This window comes from Hyla sarda, chromosome 10, assembly GCF_029499605.1.
Source record: "Hyla sarda isolate aHylSar1 chromosome 10, aHylSar1.hap1, whole genome shotgun sequence".
NCBI classification, from domain to species: Eukaryota; Metazoa; Chordata; class Amphibia; order Anura; family Hylidae; genus Hyla; species Hyla sarda.
The window spans coordinates 22,957,659-22,977,593 of NC_079198.1; the positions used below are offsets into that span (position 1 = coordinate 22,957,659).

The 19,935-nt window shown below is 42.5% G+C and overlaps 1 protein-coding gene across 5 annotated transcripts in view; it reads right to left on the reverse strand.

The window, feature by feature from the left end:
- Nucleotides 1-19,935, reverse strand: part of LOC130293643 (insulin-like growth factor III) — a 47,608-nt gene that overhangs the window by 16,199 nt on the left and 11,474 nt on the right. Inside the window, exon 1 of one of the 5 annotated variants that reach the window (XM_056542564.1) lies at nucleotides 19,064-19,099. The exons of 3 other annotated variants lie outside the window; for them this stretch is intronic. In XM_056542564.1, the coding sequence (XP_056398539.1) occupies nucleotides 19,064-19,081 (18 nt within the window). In that variant the 5' untranslated portion in view covers nucleotides 19,082-19,099. Of the gene's footprint in view, nucleotides 1-1,895; nucleotides 1,950-19,063; nucleotides 19,100-19,935 lie in introns of those variants that run through there. One more of the 5 variants, XM_056542565.1, reaches the window with a different exon arrangement.

Below are 19,935 nucleotides of genomic sequence, written 5' to 3' on the forward strand. Positions count from 1 at the left end.
GTCTTGCTGCGGCACCCAGGTCGCTACCCCTGATACGACTCGTCCCCACAGGCAGCCGAGGTATAACGTGGCAAAGGAAGGATGAGACAACTTGTAGTCAGTAAAAGCAGAAGGTCAGGGCTGGTGGCTCAGATGTGTGGTCAGGTAGGATAGCAGGAGGTCTACAGACAGGAAGGCAAGGTCAGGTCACTAAGCGGAAGGACAGAACACAAGCAGGGCAAAACACTGAAATGCTTTCTCTAGGGGCTCACGGCACACAAAGATCTGGCAAGAGTTAGAGGGAGGTGCAAAAACTTATAAAGAAGGGACAGGTGTAATTACTAATTATGGGCGCACTGGCCCTTCAAATCTCAGAGCTCCGGCGCACGCGAGGCAGCGGGGAAGTCAGCAGGAACAGAGGGTAAGTGACAGTCTGAGATTCACATGTGGGCATGTCCCGCAATGCGAATCCTGGGCCTGCCGGAGGAAGAAGAAGGAGAGGGCTCACGGCCAGAGTGAGTGGCCGGAGCGCTCAGTGCAACAATAGCCAAAATGAGATGTAAACGGGCTCTGAGCCAAATTTGAAAAAAAAAACTGATAAAAAAGTGACCAGTTGTTGCCCAGACATTCTGGTAAATGGGGGTCACAGGAGGGCAACAAGTGCTTGGAATTACTTTTTTTAACAGGAAATGGCAAAAAAAATCACAAGGCATCCAGCAGGGGTTGCTGGAACAACATGGAGTTGCAATAAGCTTAAGAGTTGTTCAACATAGATCTAGATTCTGGGCTTCAAGCCTGCAGACCTTTGAAAAAGCAATCAAATCTAATCAAATAAAGGCAAATATGGCACGTTCACATCACTATTTCACCATAATGGACTGCTGACAGGATAACATTTAGAATTCAATTCTGTTTTTGATAAAAGGGTTATATTTTGTTTTTGTTTTTTAAAATCATATATGCATATTTTTGGTTGCTTGTATTTTGCTAGGTTGTTTTCCTTGACAAGGGCATCATCCATGGTTCCCAGCAGCAAATACAATATCTTCTCACAACAGCCACTAGAGGTAAGGCGCATCATGATCAGGACTTCTAGGCATTGGTGCATTCTTAAGCTGTGTTCACATGGTGGAATGTCCGGCCGGAAAATTTCCAGCTGGACATTCCACAGGCAGACGCCGCTGGCATTTTTTCCCCTGATTCCTGCTCTGAAAATGTGCCATGTGAACATGGCCTTAGACTGACTTAGTCTAAGCATACGCTAATAAAAATAAACAGTTTTAGAAAGTCTTGGTCAGTTGTTTGTGTTTTTTTTTATTTTTTTTTTACTTGTTCTAAAGTTTTTTACAGAGATATTTAGGAGTTTTCTGGGACTTTTTTTTATTGATCACCTATCGTCAGACTAGATAATTAATATCTGATCCGTGGGGTGCCGATACTGGGAACCCCACTGATCAGCTGTGCCACCCTGAATACACAGTGAATGGAACCATAAGCTGTATATTGGGGCAGATTATTAAAATTGTCCTATTTGCCCAGAGCAACCAATCCGAGTTCAGCTTTATGCCTCAAAATTCTCATAGCAATCTGCATCTGAAATCTATAAGCTATTTGACATGGATTTATATGCAGTTTTTACAGTGGTAATTGAAAATCCCCAATACACATTGAAAATCCACAATACACAAATTTGTCTTTCCATTCCCACTGAAATCTATAGAGGAATCCACAACAAACGTTGCAAATCTACAGTTTCAGATTTCCACTGCAGATTCCACAATAGATTTTTCCAATGGAAAAATATGTCATTAGAAAGAACATACTCTAAAAATACTCTTTTATCGGAATAACGTCAAAGACCCCACCAACTATGATTATTATTCTTATTTATGTTTTTCTAAATAGTTTTTCAGCACCTTTAACATATACATTGCAGCACTAGCACTAAACAAAACTGGGAGCTGAATGGTTAATGAGAAGTGCCTTGTGGAGGTATTCACTAGAAACCTGAACACATTACATTCCCCTGCAGCGCCACCACTAGGAGAATTTGTTAGAAAATCAAAATCTCTGTTAAAATTTACAGGAGAAAAATAGTGAACAAAGCCTAAGACACTAAGGTACTGCTGTATAGAAAACACTATGGGGGAGATATATTAAAACCTGTCCAGAGGAAAAGTTGCTGAGTTGCCCATAGCAACCAATCAGATCGCTTCTTTCATTTTTGAAAAGGCCTCTGCAAAATGAAAGAAGCGATCTGATTGGTTGCTATGGGCAACTCAGCAATCTTTCTCTGGACAGGTTTTGATAAATCTCCCCCCCCCCCCCATGAGTTATACATGGGGTTTATGTGTTGCTTTATTTTCATGCAAAATAATTGTAAGAAATATAAACATCTTTCTTATCTATGGACCTTACATGTTGTCTCGCACCTGGTTAATGCCTCACTAAAAACACGGCATTACTGAAAAATACAGCATTGTTGGCACCAATAGCACTGCCCATGTGACATCCACAGCCAATCAACAATCCGCATCTCTTGGTCCCTAGACAAATACTGAAGTGTTTGTTTGGCTGTGTGAGGAGTGAGGGGTTATGGATGCACAGCTGTTCATGGGTAGAGGAGAAAAGATAATAATGGATCCTTAAGAAGAGAGAAGAAGAAGAAAAAAACTTTGGCAGACAAACCAAACATCAACATTAGCGTATCCTTTACTTTTCAAAACAATAGTGCTGTAACTCGCCATAAACACGAGGCCAGGCATTCCAATAGCAATGGGGTCTTTTGTTTCATAATAAAACCTTAAAGGGGTTAATGGAAATCACTGAGAAGTAAAGGGTCTTTGATGCTTCCGGTAGAGTCGTACAAAACACGCATTATTGTAAAAGCAAGCTCTGTCTATAACTCAACATTTATAAGGCATACATTAAAAGATACAACACAAATCTAGGGATACAAACGAAAGGTCTCTTACAAAAAATATACAAGAATATGATTAATCACAGAGAGTCTGGAGTATGCACCATAGCTATCAACTTAGCCACAAAATAGTCTAAATACCAGGGTGCAGTGGTTACAGTATCAAAAACTACGGATGCTTCCCACAGAATGCCCAAGTGACCCCAAAAATTACCATTCTTGTAAAGAAGTGAAAAATTCCAACGCGTTTCACCTCCTTAAAATATGGGGTTCATCAGGGGATAACATACAGAACAAAAAGAATGCAGTGTTATGCACAACAAAATGCAGATATAGATATAGATAATCAGATACAGTTACATGTGCAAATAACAGTTTACCAACAGTCCATGACTGGATCACTCCCTCAGGTCCCATAAGATGGTAATTGTATCCAAAGGAGGATGTAGTATGAATGGTCAGAGACACATCCTCTGCGGCCATGCCGCAGCCTTGGGCATTCTGGAGGCCGCACAGAAGCCTACAAATAGGAGGAAGTGGGAGAGGAGCTACTGCCAGCCACCACCAGAGCAGCTTCCATCTTGGCATAGGGGGCTCAGCCTTAGATTTAATACTGGTGAGTGTATCTGGGTGTAGTTACATGCCACCAGTGCTCAAGCAAACAAACACCTAGGTGCCAGGATGAATTTTTAGTCGCCATGGCAATCTGGCTTTTGGAATTTGTCGAGCCCATGGTTAAGAGACAATTGGGAGTTAGAGAGGGGAACAATGCCTGAAGCTGAAGAAGGAAGAACAAGACTGCAAAAAAAGTGGAAACAAAGGGAAGAGAATTTTCAAAACCTGTCCAGAGGATAAGTTGCTGGGTTGCCCATGGCAACCAATCAGATCGCTTCTTATATTTTTACAAAGGCCCCTCAAAAATGAAAGAAGAGATCTGATTGGTTGCTATGGGCAACTCAGCAACTTTTCCTCTGGACAGGTTTTGATAACGCTCCCCCAAAATGCCCTGAAAACAGCTTGTGAGAGCCGCCCTAAAAGATAGAAATTCTTAAAGGGGTTATCCAGGAAAAAAAATATTTTTATATATCAACTGACTCCAGAAAGTTAAACAGATTTGTAAATTATGTATAGAAAAAATATTGCCCGGACCTTCCAAGGTAGTGTGATTAGTTAAATAAAAAATATGGATGACTGGATCGTACTCCAATAATAATTAAAAATAATTATTTATTTAAAATGTATTATAATACAGTGCATTACTCCTCACAGGGCCCTTGTGAGAAAAACACATATAGTAAATATACAAGGTTAAACAATCTTAAAATGTAAAAATATGCAGATATTAAAAAATGGCACTGGCATATGAAATAGCTCTATATGGACATATTGATCTGATAACTTTGCAGTGTTAAAGAGATGCGGTATAAGTGTCCTTTTGTATGACAATTGTATATCAAATTGGATACTTTGTTACCGGTCCTGGATGGTGTGGCTCTGACAGCTCTCGCTGAGGCAATATAGTTGTTCCTGTGCCTAGATATCACAGTCAGCGGTCTTAGATGGTGCTGTGGCTTTAACTCTCGGGGTCCAGATGTTACGCGGTGGTGGTCGTCACAGGCTGGTGGCGCTGGCAGGCGCTGATGGTAAATTCGCCGGGAGACCGTGCGCTGGCAGGCGCTGATGATATCGATCTCCTCACCACTGGACTTGGAGGAAGCCGAAGACCACACGTTGGGTAGATGGGACTTGCCTCGTGTGGATGGCGTGTGACGTCAGCTGAGCCGGAGCTGGCCAGGTAAAATCAGGATCGGACACTAGTCTGGATCGACTAATACGTAGGATATCCACAATATGATCAGCTTACTCCGTGAGCAATAGGTAGAGTTCGTAAAGAGCATAAATGCCAGTGGACAAGACTAGACTAGACGCGTTTCAGGGTTCTCAAATGCGACCCTTTCCTCAGTAGTCATGATGGTTACTAACAATGTTTGCCTATTTATAGGAGCACGAATCCCATGAATCAACAATATTCTAAGTAATATCAAAAACACGAAATGGATAATCAAAAGAATTACCTAGAGAGCAAAACATAAATGAATGTGTATGTGAATACCGTCTAAGACGGAAAATAAGTGTTTTAGATTACCTATTACAATATTGTGAATATAGGTGAAGCTGACTGAGCTACTTATGGTATTATAAAACATAGATAATTAAATGTCTTTCACACAGTTACAATGTAAAAGTGAACACTATTAAAAAATGAAAATAAAAATAAAAGTGAGAGTAAAAATAAAGATTGGAAATAAAAATAGAAATAAAAATAAAGAATTATGAGGATAAAAATAAAAATAATAATAAAATGAAAATAAAAATGAAAAGAAAAATAAAAATATAAAAAAGAAAGAAAGAAAAATGGATAATAGAAATAAAAGTAAAAATACAAATAAAAACGAAAACGAAAAATAAAAAATGTAAATAAATAAAAATAGAAATAAAAATAAAATAGAAATTAAAAATGAAATGAAAATATATAAAAAAAAATGCTGAAAAAATTTATAGATACATATGGAATATGAATAAAACTGAAAATAAAATAAAATATAAATGTAAAGATGTATAAATAAGATGTGAATGTAGAGGATGGGGTCAGTCCATGGGGCACCCCCCTAAATCACTACAGGGGTGATCCCATGGGCCAAGTACATCCCCTACAGAAATCCAAATAGTTCAAAACTGGAGTTGAGTCCCCCTGGTTCTAAAGTTGCAAGGTTGCAAGGTGGGGGCACTCTTACCATCACGTCCCCCGATAGTATATACTCGGGCCCCAAATTTGGGCCTTACTGTTGCACCATCTATAAAAGCTCCCCTAAGGAAACACAACACCACCTGGTTAAATACAAAGGGATTTGTGAGGTGTGGGACATGTGCCAACTGTATGAAAATCAAGGGTCCTAAAAAAGTTCTAGAGATCTGTTCTAAAACCAATTCGTTCAAATGGAAAATAGAAGAGGTGATTAGCTCTTCTATTTTCCATTTGAACGAATTGGTTTTAGAACAGATCTCTAGAACTTTTTTAGGACCCTTGATTTTCATACAGTTGGCACATGTCCCACACCTCACAAATCCCTTTGTATTTAACCAGGTGGTGTTGTGTTTCCTTAGGGGAGCTTTTATAGATGGTGCAACAGTAAGGCCCAAATTTGGGGCCCGAGTATATACTATCGGGGGACGTGATGGTAAGAGTGCCCCCACCTTGCAACCTTGCAACTTTAGAACCAGGGGGACTCAACTCCAGTTTTGAACTATTTGGATTTCTGTAGGGGATGTACTTGGCCCATGGGATCATTCGCGAATATTCGCGAATTCGAATATGGCCTATGCCGCTCAACACTACTAATCACTTGTAATTCAAAAGGTGTGCTATATATAATTGAATGTGGCTGTAAAAAACAGTATGTGGGTCGTACCAAAAGGGCCCTCAAGATGAGGATAGCAGAACATCTTAATAACATCAAAAACAAAAACTTAAAACATCCGTTATCAGCTCACTTTTCTACCATCCACAACAGCGATATGTCTTCTCTCTCCTTCACTGGTTTCCAATTAGATAAACAAGATTGGCGTGGTGGCAGTTATCTGCTCAAAATGTCCAAGGCTGAAAGTAAGAAGATCTTTGAATTTGCAACTTTAGAACCAGGGGGACTCAACTCCAGTTTTGAACTATTTGGATTTCTGTAGGGGATGTACTTGGCCCATGAGATCACCCCTGTAGTGATTTAGGGGGGTGCCCCATGGACTGACCCCATCCTTTACATTCACATCTTTACATTTATATTTTATTTTCAGTTTTATTCATATTCCATATGTATCTATAAATTTTTTCAGCATTTTTTTTTATATATATTCATTTCATTTTTAATTTCTATTTTATTTTTATTTCTATTTATATTTATTTACATTTTTTATTTTTTGTTTTCGTTTTTATTTTTATTTGTATTTTTATTTTTATTTCTATTATCCATTTTTCTTTCTTTATTTTTTTATATTTTTATATTTTTATTTTCATTTTTATTTTCATTTTATTATTATTTTTATTTTTATCCTCATAATTCTTTATTTTTATTTCTATTTTTATTTCCAATCTTTATTTTTACTCTCACTTTTATTTTTATTTTCATTTTTTAATAGTGTTCACTTTTACATTGTAACTGTGTGAAAGACATTTAATTATCTATGTTTTATAATACCATAAGTAGCTCAGTCAGCTTCACCTATATTCACAATATTGTAATAGGTAATCTAAAACACTTATTTTCCGTCTTAGACGGTATTCACATACACATTCATTTATGTTTTGCTCTCTAGGTAATTCTTTTGATTATCCATTTCGTGTTTTTGATATTACTTAGAATATTGTTGATTCATGGGATTCGTGCTCCTATAAATAGACAAACATTGTTAGTAACCATCATGACTACTGAGGAAAGGGTCGTATTTGAGAACCCTGAAACGCGTCTAGTCTAGTCTTGTCCACTGGCATTTATGCTCTTTACGAACTCTACCTATTGCTCACGGAGTAAGCTGATCATATTGTGGATATCCTACGCATTAGTCGATCCAGACTAGTGTCCGGTCCTGATTTTACCTGGCCAGCTCCGGCTCAGCTGACGTCACACGCCATCCACACGAGGCAAGTCCCATCTACCCAACGTGTGGTCTTCGGCTTCCTCCAAGTTCAGTGGTGAGGAGATCGATATCATCAGCGTCTGCCAGCGCACGGTCTCCCGGCGAATTTACCATCAGCGCCTGCCAGCGCCACCAGCCTGTGACGACCACCACCGCGTAACATCTGGACCCCGAGAGTTAAAGCCACAGCACCATCTAAGACCACTGACTGTGATATCTAGGCACAGGAACAACTATATTGCCTCAGCGAGAGCTGTCAGAGCCACACCATCCAGGACCGGTAACAAAGTATCCAATTTGATATACAATTGTCATACAAAAGGACACTTATACCGCATCTCTTTAATACTGCAAAGTTATCAGATCAATATGTCCATATAGAGCTATTTCATATGCCAGTGCCATTTTTTAATATCTGCATATTTTCACATTTTAAGATTGTTTAACCTTGTATATTTACTATATGTGTTTTTCTCACAAGGGCCCTGTGAGGAGTAATGCACTGTATTAGAATACATTTTAACCCCTTCATGACCCAGCCCATTTTCACCTTCATGACCTGGGCATTTTTTGAAAATCTGACCACTGTCACTTTAAACATTAATATCTCTGGAATGCTTTTACTTATCATTCTGGTTCCGAGATTGTTTTTTCGTGACATATTCTACTTTATGTTATCGGTAAAATTTCACTGATATTTGTATCCTTTCTTGGTAAAAAATCTAAAAATTTCATGAAAATTTTGAAAATTTAGCATTTTTCTAACTTTGAAAGTCTCTACTTGAAAGGAAAATGGATATTCCAAATAAATTACATATTGATTCACATATACAATATGTCTACTTTGTGTTTGCATAAAAAAATTGACAAGTTTTTACTTTTGGAAGACACCAGAGGGCTTCAAAGTTCCGCAGCAATTTTCCAATTTTTCTCAAGATTTTCAAAATCGTAATTTTTCAGCGCCCAGTTCAGGTTGGAAGTGGATTTTAAGGATCTTCATATTAGAAATACCCCATAAATGACCCCATTATAAAAACTGCACCCCCCAAAGTATTCAAAATGACATTCAGTAAGTGTTTTAACCCTTTAGGTGTTTCACAGGAATAGCAGCAAAGTGAAGGAGAAAATTCTAAATCTTCATTTTTTACACTCGCATTTTCTTGTAGACACAATTTTTTAATTTTTACAAGGGGTAAAAGGAGAGAAATCACCCTAAAATTGGTAACCCAATTTTTCTTGAGTAAGGAAATACCTCATATGCGTATGTAAAGTGTTCGGCGGGCGCAGTAGAGAGCTCAGAAGGGAAGGAGCGACAATGGGATTTTGGAGAGTGAGTTTTTCTGAAAGGGTTTTTGGGGGGCATGTCCCATTTAGGAAGCCCCTATGGTGCCAGAACAGTGGACCCCCCCCACATGTGACCCCATTTTGGAAACTATACCCCTCATGGAATTTAATAAGGGGTGCAGTGAGCATTTACACCCCACTGGTGTTTGACAGATATTTGAAACAGTGGACTGTGCAAATCAAAAATTTTATTTTTCATTTTCACAGACCACTGTTCCAAAACTCTGTCATACGCCAGTGGGGTGTAAATGCTCACTGCACCCCTTATTACATTCCGTGAGGGGTGTAGTTTCCAAAATGGGGTCACATGTGGATATTTATTGTTTTGCGTTTGTCAGAACTGCTGTAACAATCAGCCACCCCTGTGCAAATCACCTCAAATGTACATGGTGCGCTCTCACTTCTGGGCCTTGTTGTGCGCCCTCAGAGCACTTTGCGCCCACATATGGGGTATTTCCGTACTCAGGAGAAATTGCGTTACAAATTTTGGGGGTCTTTTTTCCCTTTTACCTCTTGTGAAAATGAAAAGTATAGGGCAACACCAGCATGTCAGTGTAAAAAATAAATTTTTTTACACTAACATGCTGGTGTAGACCCCAACTTCACCTTTTCATAAGGGGTTAAAGAAGAAAAAGCCCCCCCAAATTTGTAAGGCAATTTCTCCCGAGTACGGCGATACCCCATATGTGTCCCAAAACTGTTGCCCTGAAATATGACAGGGCTCCAAAGTGAGAGAGCGCCATGCGCATTTGAGGCCTGAATTAGGGATTTGCATAGGGGTGGACATAAGGGTATTCTACGCCAGTGATTCCCAAACAGGGTGCCTCCAGCTGTTGCAAAACTCCCAGCATGCCTGGACAGTCAATGGCTGTCCGGCAATACTGGGAGTTATTATTTTGCAACAGCTGGAGGCTCCGTTTTGGAAACAGTAGCGTACCAGACGTTTTTCATTTTTTGGGGGGAGGGGGGCTGTGTAGGGGTATGTGTATATGTAGTGTTTTTTACTTTTTATTTTAGGTTAGTGTCAGTGTAGTGTAGTGTTTTTAGGGTACAGTCACATGGGCAGAGGTTCACAGCAAGTTTGCCGCTGGAAGTTTGAGCTGCAGCGCAAAATTTGCGCCATCTCAAACTTGCAGCACTCACTGTAAACCTCCGCCCATGTGAGTGTACCCTGTACATTCACATTGGGGGGAGGGGGCAAACATCCAGCTGTTGCAAACTCCGAGCATGCCCTTTGGCTGTCCGTGCATGCTGGGAGTTGTAGTTTTGCAACAGCTGGAGGAACACTGGTTTGGAAACACTAAGTTAAGTAATAAACTTTCAAGTGTTTTGCAACCAAACTTAGTGTTTCCAAACCAGTGTGCCTCCAGCTGTTGCAAAACTACAACTCCCAGCATGCATGGTCTGTCAGTGCATGCTGGGAGTTATAGTTTTGCAACAATTGCAACAGCTGGAGGCACTGAGGTAGGAAACGGACAATGTTTCCCAACTAGTGTGCCTCCAGTTGTTGCAAAACTACAACTCCCAGCATGCCCAGACTGCCAAGGCATGCTGGAAGTTGTAGTTCGGCAATATCTGAAGGATCAGATGTTGCCGAACTACAACTTCCAGCATGCTTGGGCAGTCTGGGCATGCTGGGAGTTGTAGTTTTGCAACATCTGGAGGTCCACAGTTTGGAGACCACTGTATAATGGTCTCCAATCTGTGCTCTTCCAGATGTTAGAGAACTACAACTCCCAGCATGCCTGGACAGACTGAGCATGCTGAGATTTGTAGTTTTGCAACATCTGGAAGAGCACAGATTGGAGACCATTATACAGTGGTCTCCAAACTGTGGACCTCCAGATGTTGCAAAACTACAACTCCCAGCATGCCCAGAAAGCCAAAGGCTGTCTGGGCATGCTGGGAGTTGCAGTTTTGAAACTCTCAGAGGCAGCAGTGAGATCGCTTTACGGCGATCTCACTGCTGCCAATGAAGATGCCGCCCTGCTGCCGGAAACTCACCTCCGGGACGCAGCGCAGCCGGGACAGCACGGAGGACGCCGGGACCGCTCGGGACACCGCTCCGACGGGTAAGTGACGCCGGGGGACGGATCAGGGACACTTAGCAGAGTGGTGTGTGTCCCGATCCCCGTGATCGGAACTCACACACCGCGCTGCTAAGTATTCTCATAGCGAAACGCTGCTATCAGCTAGTCAGATTTGACCAGCTGATAGCAGCGATCGCTGGGGGGGGGGGAGGGGGACGAAACCCCCCGTGGTCGCACGGTAAGATGGCTGGCTATCAGTGATAGCCACCATCTTTCCGGGCGCTGCAGGGTGCCGCGAGTAGCGGCAGTAATGTCCATGACGTACCTGTATGTCATGGGTCGGGAACACCTTGCCACCCATGACGTACAGGTATGTCATAGGTCGGGAAGGGGTTAAATAAATAATTATTTTGAATTATTATTGGAGTACGATCCAGTCATCCATATTTTTTATTTAACTAATCACACTACCTTGGAAGGTCAGGGCAATATTTTTTCTATACATATTTCGCATTATTTTGCAACTGTGGTATAGTTGCATGCCCTGTTGACCTCAGTTAGAATTTATATATTAATTGTGAGCTGCACTTGCACTTTTTTCCTTTTCTTTAGATTTGTAAATTACTTCTATTAAAAAATCTTAATCCTTTCAGTACTTATGAGCTTCTGAAGTTAAGGTTGTTCTTTTCTGTCTAAGTGCTCTCTGATGACACATGTCCCGGGAACCGCCCAGTTTAGAAGCAAATCCCCATAGCAAGCCTCTTCTAAACTGGGCGGTTCCCGAGACACATGTCATCAGAGAACACTTAGACAGAAAAGAACAACCTTAACTTCAGAAGCTCATAAGTACTGAAAGGATTAAGATTTTTTAATAGAAGTAATTTACAAATCTTTTTAACTTTCTGGCCCAGATTTATCAAGCTGTGTGAGAGAAAAAAATAGAGAGATTTTCCCATGTGAACCAATCACAGCTCAGCTTTCACTTTACCTCAGCTAGTTACCTCAGCTGTGATTGGTTGCTTGGGGAAAATCACTCTATATTTTCTCTCACACAGTTTGATAAATCTGGGCCTTAGAGAAGACCTTGAGATTTTTGAAAGTGCTTTGCAGTTCCCCCGACACCAGTCTATTGGCATTATGCCAGTGCCCAAAGAATCTTTATATACTATAAACAGGGGGGTACATAAATAACAGAACTAATGGGGGCATTTATCATTGTCTTTAGAGCTGTTTTTGTGTGTATTTTGTCTCTATTTAGGCACAGTGCTGCACCTAAGGCTATTTTTTGCGCCATTTCGATTTACACTGTTAAGGGTTAGTCGTGTGCAGTGGTAATAAATTTATCAACTGCGACTTTCGCGAAAAAGTCGCAAAACCCACCAAAAAGTCGCAATTCTACACCAGCCCAGACCTAGCATAGCTTTCTGATGTATCTGAAGAGTGAAATTTCACATTCGCTCCCTCGTGGCTCCCCCTCGGACAACTGCTGGCTTCTCGCTGGTTGTGCTGGCTGTTACTTCCCAGACAGACTCATTGTGGCAGTGACATCCCGCTTAGCCAATCACTGACAGAGGTGGGACAAGACAAGTTGGTCTTGGAATGGAAGTAGCAGCCCCCGCAACCAGTGTGGAGCCAGAAGTCATCATAGTGAAAGGGAGTGGGGGGGGGGGGGCGGCATAGAGGAACCAAAATAAGCGAGTATGTGTTTTGTTTTATTTCATTGCTGCCCCAGCAACATATATAAAAAATTGTATCCATAATACTCATTTAATTTAGAATGGATCATTTTTACTTTCACCCAATACATTAAATGACAGCTCTTGCATTGCCAGTTTCCACATTATACATCCAGAGCTAAAGAACCCTTGAAATAACTCTGCCTTCTCTTGACTTGCTCCTTGTTATTATTAAGGGGTCTTACATACTTTGTTTTTCTTGATATTCATATTAAAGGAGTAGTCTCATTGAATAAAACTCACGGGGGGTCCGAGCACTGGGGCCCCCGCAATCTCCTGTATGGAGCCCCAGCTCTCCCGTGGAACGGCGTGTCACGACCCCTCCATGTATCTCGATGGAAGAGCCATTTGTTTATCTTCGGCTCTCCCATGGAGCTGTATGGAGAGGAAGTGGCGGCCCCCTGCTTCGGGCAGGTGTCGTGTCCGCCGCTCCACGGGAAAGCCATGGCTCCATACAGGAGATCGCAGGGGATCCCAGCACTCAGAATTTAGGGGATTAAGTTTACTTAAGTTTTATTCCATGACATATCTCCATTAAGATTAATAGTATAATAATAGACTGCTCATCTAAAACAGGACCAGTTTACTTTAATAAAAAAGTTTTAAAAAAAAATGTAAATGAAAAAGTGAAAAATCAATTTTGGCCAGACAGCCCTTTGTGAGGGTTTTCAGGATTAATTGATTGAATAAATGAAGGATAAAAGTTTACCCTACACTATGACTGCTTTAGTACTTTTGGACAACTTTACATGAAATCAGCTTCACTTAGAGGTACACATAATAAACTATATAAACATATAATGCTAAGTCACTGTAGACCCTCAAATATATTACCAGGAATTCCTAGGTTAAAGGTCATCCAGAAGCTATGTACATATCAGCAAACATTTTTGGAATGTTAGGTTTAAGTCTTTGGAATCTTGTGTTCTACAGTATGTAGACGGTACTAATGACATAATCCAAAGGGTATTCAGGACCTCAGCGAGGTAACTTTATTAATTGGTAATGCTAGAAAGAGGGAGGGGGCTATGAAAACTTTTTAGCTGTTTTCTCTTTGTACCTAAAGAGCAGGGGTCTCAAACTCAAATTATCTGGGGGCCACTGGAGGTAGCGGCTGGGTGAGGCTGGGCTGCATGCGCCCCTCATCATCCACCAGCAACACCCCCCGCCAGCAGTAGCACCACCATCATCCGCCAGCAACCCCCCCCCCCCCATATTCTCCCTACCTCCCTGTGATAATAGCATGAGCTGACGGATGATGGTGCTACTGGTGGTGGGGACGGACGGACGGGAAGCAGTAGGTAGGCAGCAGTTTCTCCACAATAGGAAGGTAGCAGTTTCCCCACATTAGGTAGCAGTTTGCCCACATTAGGTAGCATAGTTTCCCACATTAGGTAGCCGTAGCACAGATTTTCCACATTAGGTAGCCTTAGCACAGATTCCCCACATTAGGTAGCTGTAGCACATTTTCCCCACATTAGGTAGCGCAGCACAGTTTCCCCACATTAGGTAGCGCAGCACAGTTTCCCCACATTGGGTAGCGCAGCACAGTTTCCCCACATTTAGTAGCGCAGCACAGTTTCCCCACATTAGGTAGCCTTAGCACAGATTCCCCACAATAGGTTCCTTAGCACAGTTTCCCCACATTAGGTAGCATAGCACAGATTTCCCACATTAGGTAGCTTTAGCACAGATTCCCCACATTAGGTAGCCGTAGCACAGATTCCCCACCTGGACAACGCTACTTACATCTGCCTGCGGGGACTTCCTGGCGGAGGTGAGCGTTATAAGTGACGTCATCACACTCGCTGCGTAGGATTTCGGCATCCCTGCGCACTACTTGCGATGACGTCACTCACCACGCGCAGATGTAAGTAGCAGTTTAGTGACTGGTTGCCCCGTCATATGTGCACAGGGTCCCATGTAGCAGTGTTTGCCGAAGTGTGTGAAGTCTTCTGGCATTTAGCCCTGCTTGCCCAAAGCAGGGCTAAATGCTTGAAGAAATCGTAACCGCTTACCTTACTGGTTCAAGGATGTGTTTTTATGGCTATTTTATATGGTACATACCACTGTTGTTTAAATTTTATTACCAAAATAAAATATTTTCCTGAATATCTGAGACCTTTAGCCCCAGATTCTTACTTAATAATCTGCATTTTTCTTAGACACCGCAGGTATAGGTGTCAGCTGGGTATCTCAGGTCTATTTCGTGATTAGTGGGACAAGAGCCTCTACAATTTTGCACTTACAAATCAATTATAGCCTTCACAAAAAAAATTTCTGCTTGTCCAGCGCTAACTATACAGAACAATTACCTGTCAATACAGGGGCCTACTAGCCACCTAACAGAGTAAATAACAAATGATTTATTCACACAGATCAAAATTTCCCCTTTTTTTGAGGCTACAAACATCTGGATTTAAACTCTCATTGGAGGTTCCGGTTGCTCACAACCTCACCTACAGACTGACTCTCATCTAATAGTAAAGCCCAGTGAGGAGCTGTCTTCAGCACCTGTGTTGATCTGGGTTAGTCTGAACACCTGGAGTGGCTCTGGAAAGGTATGAAAAGCCCCACTACCAAACCTGCCTTTCATCTCATCAACGGCAATGCATTTCCAAGCTGAATCGGCAGAAAGAATACACCTGCAGCGGAAATTCCACTGTGTCCACAGTGCAGCAAAATCCTATTGAAATTAATGAGACTCTGCTGCAGCCGAATGTCCATGCGGAATTCCACAAGGACATACCGCCGGGTGAACATACCCTGATGGATAATTACAGTGATTAAGTTTTATTGTTGTATGTGAACTTTTATACTATTTACTGCTTTTTGAATATAACAGTGCTAGGGAATATAATATTTCTGTACCTATGGGCACAACTGACACATTTTACAGTTTACGTGTGATTTACATTATACAGTTTACATATCTTTTCTTTTTTTAAACTATGTGAATACGCTCAGTTCCCTTTGTTCTGCTGTCAACAGATCTGATTTAGAAAATTGCACGTAGCACTGTTTGCATATTGATACGACACGATTGGTAAATATTAACTTTGCGTTATATCTAAATGTTGTCATTCCATGATATTTATTTCAGTATGGTCAGAACTGCAGTCAAACAAGGCAAAACTCTGCTCTGTTCCAGTGCTCCCATTTTCTAGTTGTTTTTTTTACGCCACCTGCTTCTGGAGGGGCATGACATGGGCTATGCCCCCCCCCCCCCTTGGTAATGTGCAGTTATATGTGGGCTGGCCCAGCAGCACCCTGGGTGGGCTAATGTTACGCCGAGCGCTCCGGGTCCCCGCTCCTCCCCGGAGCGCTCGCAGCGTTTTCCTGTTCGCAGCGCCCCGGTCAGACCCGCTGACCGGGAGCGCTGCGATAATGTCCCTAGCCGGGATGCGATCCGTGATGCGGGACGTGCCCGCTCGCGATTCGCATCCCGGCCCGCTTACCAGACTCGTTCCCCGTCTGTTCTGTCCCGGCGCGCGCGGCCCCGCTCCCTAGGGTGCGCGCGCGCCGACTCTCTGCGATTTAAAGGGCCGGTGTGCCACTGATTGGCGCCTGGTTCTAATTAGTGTGTTAACCTGTGCACTATCCTATATTACCTCACTTCCCCTTCCCTTCCTTGCCGGATCTTGTTGCCATTGTGCCAGTGAAAGCGTTCTTTGTATGTCCCAAGCCATTGTTCCAGACCTCTTGCCGTTGCCCCTGACTACGATCCTTGCTGCCTGCCCTGACCTTCTGCTACGTCCGACCTTGCTCTTGCCTAATCCCTTGTACCGCGCCTATCTCAGCAGTCAGAGAGGTTGAGCCGTTGCCGGTGGATACCACCTGGTTGCTACCGCCGCTGCAAGACCATCCCGCTTTGCGGCGGACTCTGGTGAATACCAGTAGAAACTTAGAACCGGTCCACCAACACGGTCCACGCCAATCCCTCTCTGACACAGAGGATCCACCTCCAGCCTGCCGAATCCTGACAGCTAAAATGCTTTATTACCCCTTCCCCTGTACCTTATATTGCTGGCCATGCTGATGCGGCACCAATCCCCCCAGACGGGGTCCCAGAGGTTGTCTTGTCCTCCCTCCCTTTTGCTGGTATTATTTTTCTGCTATTGTGTGTTATTTATGTATGTTTTTTTTTTGTCTGCATCTGCCTTTTCAATAACAACTTGTGTCATGAAAAGGATTTTGCGCAAGTGCCAGGTTCGAGGGTATGCTTGCTTGCCAGAGTTGGTGGAGCATACTGTTGTGAACCAGGGGAGGAATGGTGTCTAGGGTGTTGCAAGGGTGATGTTAATTGTCGTGACGCCAGGGTGTCGTTTCCTTATGGTTAATGGTCCTACCGCCAACCGTCCCACAAACGGTAAAGAGAAATAACGGAATGTCCATTTGATGCTAGCCACTGTGCTACTATTTTAGGATATTTGAGTTGATAGTAGTCACACAGGATTTAGTAGCTTGAGCTTGGAATAACTGACGGTTTTGTGTCTGCTAGGTATTAGGCTTCAGGCCTAGCTTGAATTGATGATGCTGATGAGATGATTATATGTACTTGGCTTTGTAGTGCAGGAACAAGAGAATTAATTTAGTGGCTGCAGCCCCTTATATATTAAGGGGGTGGGACAAAGCTTATTGGTCAGCAGAACCTGTCAGTCCTGATCCAGTGAACTCTGGGTATCACATGACTCAAAGGTCCTTAAACCATAGTACAATTTAATTAAAGGCACGTGACCTCTAAGGTCCTATACAGAGGTATTCCTATATAACTTATTAAATATAAATATATATATATATATACATTAAATATCATTTATATGAGGCGACTAGGGGTTAGCCCTACAGGAGAGCCCTATTGACATGGAGGGACTCTGGCTAAGGGGACTTTAGACAAAGGGACAGGACCAGGTCCTGTACCGGGATGCCACAATACCACGCAAAGCCTTAGGCCATGTTCACACAGTGTAAAATGTGCGGAATGTCTGCACAATTGAATAATCCGGAAAGTGCTAGAAATTCCCCTTAGAATACGGTAAGCTCACTAGATCTGCTGCAAATTTTGTTGCCCATTGACTTTAATGGGTAACGAAATCTGTGACAGCAAATCTGCTACAGAAAATACGCACAGGTGAACGCACCCTTATAATGGAACTCTCTGCCACATGATGCTGTGATATCTGACTCACTGAACAAGTTCAAGGGGCGGGGGGGTGGGGGGGGGGGTCTGGATCATTTTTGAGAGAGTAATAACATTACAGGTTATGGATACTAGATTTATGGGGATAGAACTTTGAGCCATGGATTTATCCTGATGCCATATTGGGGTCAGGAAGGAATTTTTCCTCTGTCATGAGGCAATTTGGCATCAGCCTCATGGGGGGTCTTTTGCCTTCCTCTGGATCAACACAGTTGGGTTTTAGGTTGAACTCGATGGACCCTTGTCTTTTTTTTTTAACCTTAAAAACTATGTTACTATGTTACCATGAAATTTTAGGGAGCTTGAGTAATCTGCATAAAGAGCCACATGATGAAAACCACATCAAAATCGGCAGTAAAAACCATACACCAAGTTCCACAATGGTGTTGAGGTGTTTTATTCAGGACAGTTTTTGAAGCCGGAGAGTTAGATGCTTATGACATCAGTTAATATGTGCTATATTAGGCTGCATTCACACCTCGTTTTTTACATACGGGTGCCGGATCTGGCTGGAGGAGGGGCAAACCGGACGCTGCCGGATCAGCCTGTGACTCCATTTACTTTAATGAGCCGACCAGAGTCCAACGGTGACTCCGGTCTGCTCAGTTTTGACCCGTATCCGGTTGTGGACCGGACCTAAAACCGTAGTATACTGCGGTTTTAGGTCCAGTCCAAATCCGCATACGGGTCAAAACTGAGCCAACCGGAGTCACCGTTTGACTCTGGTCGGCTCATTAAAGTAAATGGAGTCTCGGGCTGATCCGGCTGGGGTACGGGAGCACCTGGTTTGCCCCTCCTCCAGCCGGATCCGGCGCCCGTATGTAAAAAACGAGGTGTGAATGCAGCCATATACAAACAGTAATGATATACCACATGCGTAGTGCTGCTATATGACCCACATATGTTGCTTATACACATAGGGGGAGATTTATCAAAACCTGTCCAGAGGAAAAGTTGTCTAGTTGCCCATAGCAACCAATCAGATCGCTTCTTTCATTTTTAACAAGGCCTCTGCAAAATGAAAGAAGTGATCTGATTGGTTGCTATGGGCAACTGGGCAACTTTTCCTCTGTACAGGTTTTGATAAATCTCCCCCATACAGTATATACAGTACATACACTACACACATTACACATATACACCAACATTTTACACATACACTCACATTATACAAATGACACATGCTTATGTCTTCTGCAGATCCCTGTGCTCCCCCTGCAGTCTAGAGATCTTGTAGTGAGAAGAGCAGAGGTTTATTTCTTGCAGACTCCCCATCCCTCTTCTGTAGTCAGAGCTAATGCCAGGACAATTTTACTACAGCAATGAGAAGCTCTGGCTCTAGCTTAAAAGCATTATGGTTATTTAAATAAACTTTTGACATGTTGTCCAAACACCTTTCCTCATACCCGCTGTGATCGTGAGTTACAGGCGAGAGAAGTGAACACAGTGCATGACTCACTCCCCGGCTGTCACTCAAACCCGACCCTTTTACTGTATAAGTCTATAGAGTGAAAAGGTCAGACCAAGTAGTGAAGAGCACTTCTGTGCACGTCACAGGGTTATAGCTCACAACTGCAGCAGGTCTCAGGAGTGAGATCTGTAGCAATCTATACTTTTGACATGTCCAAACCACATGTCAAATGTTTATTCAAATGACAGTGACACTTAAAGCAGCACCGTCAGGAGAGGGAAGGGGATGTCTCCCCCTTGTGATAATGTTCAGAAAATTCTGTTCAGACATTGAATCAGCAACGCGTATAGTGAATGTAGCTCTGGAGTAATAATTTTATAACATCATTTTAAATTAAGTATTGTAATGCACTTATAAGGTTACTCAATATATTTGGACTCTCTCTCTCTCTCTCTCTCTCTCTCTCTCTCTCTCTCTCTCTCTCTAAAATGGAAATATACTTTAAAATAATGCAGAGGGCTTCCTATCAGATGAATATGAAAAAAAAAGCCACGGCATAGCCGGGCGTACGCGAGGCGACGGAGCCGTTTCGCGGTATACCGCGAAACGGCTCCGTCGCCTCGCGT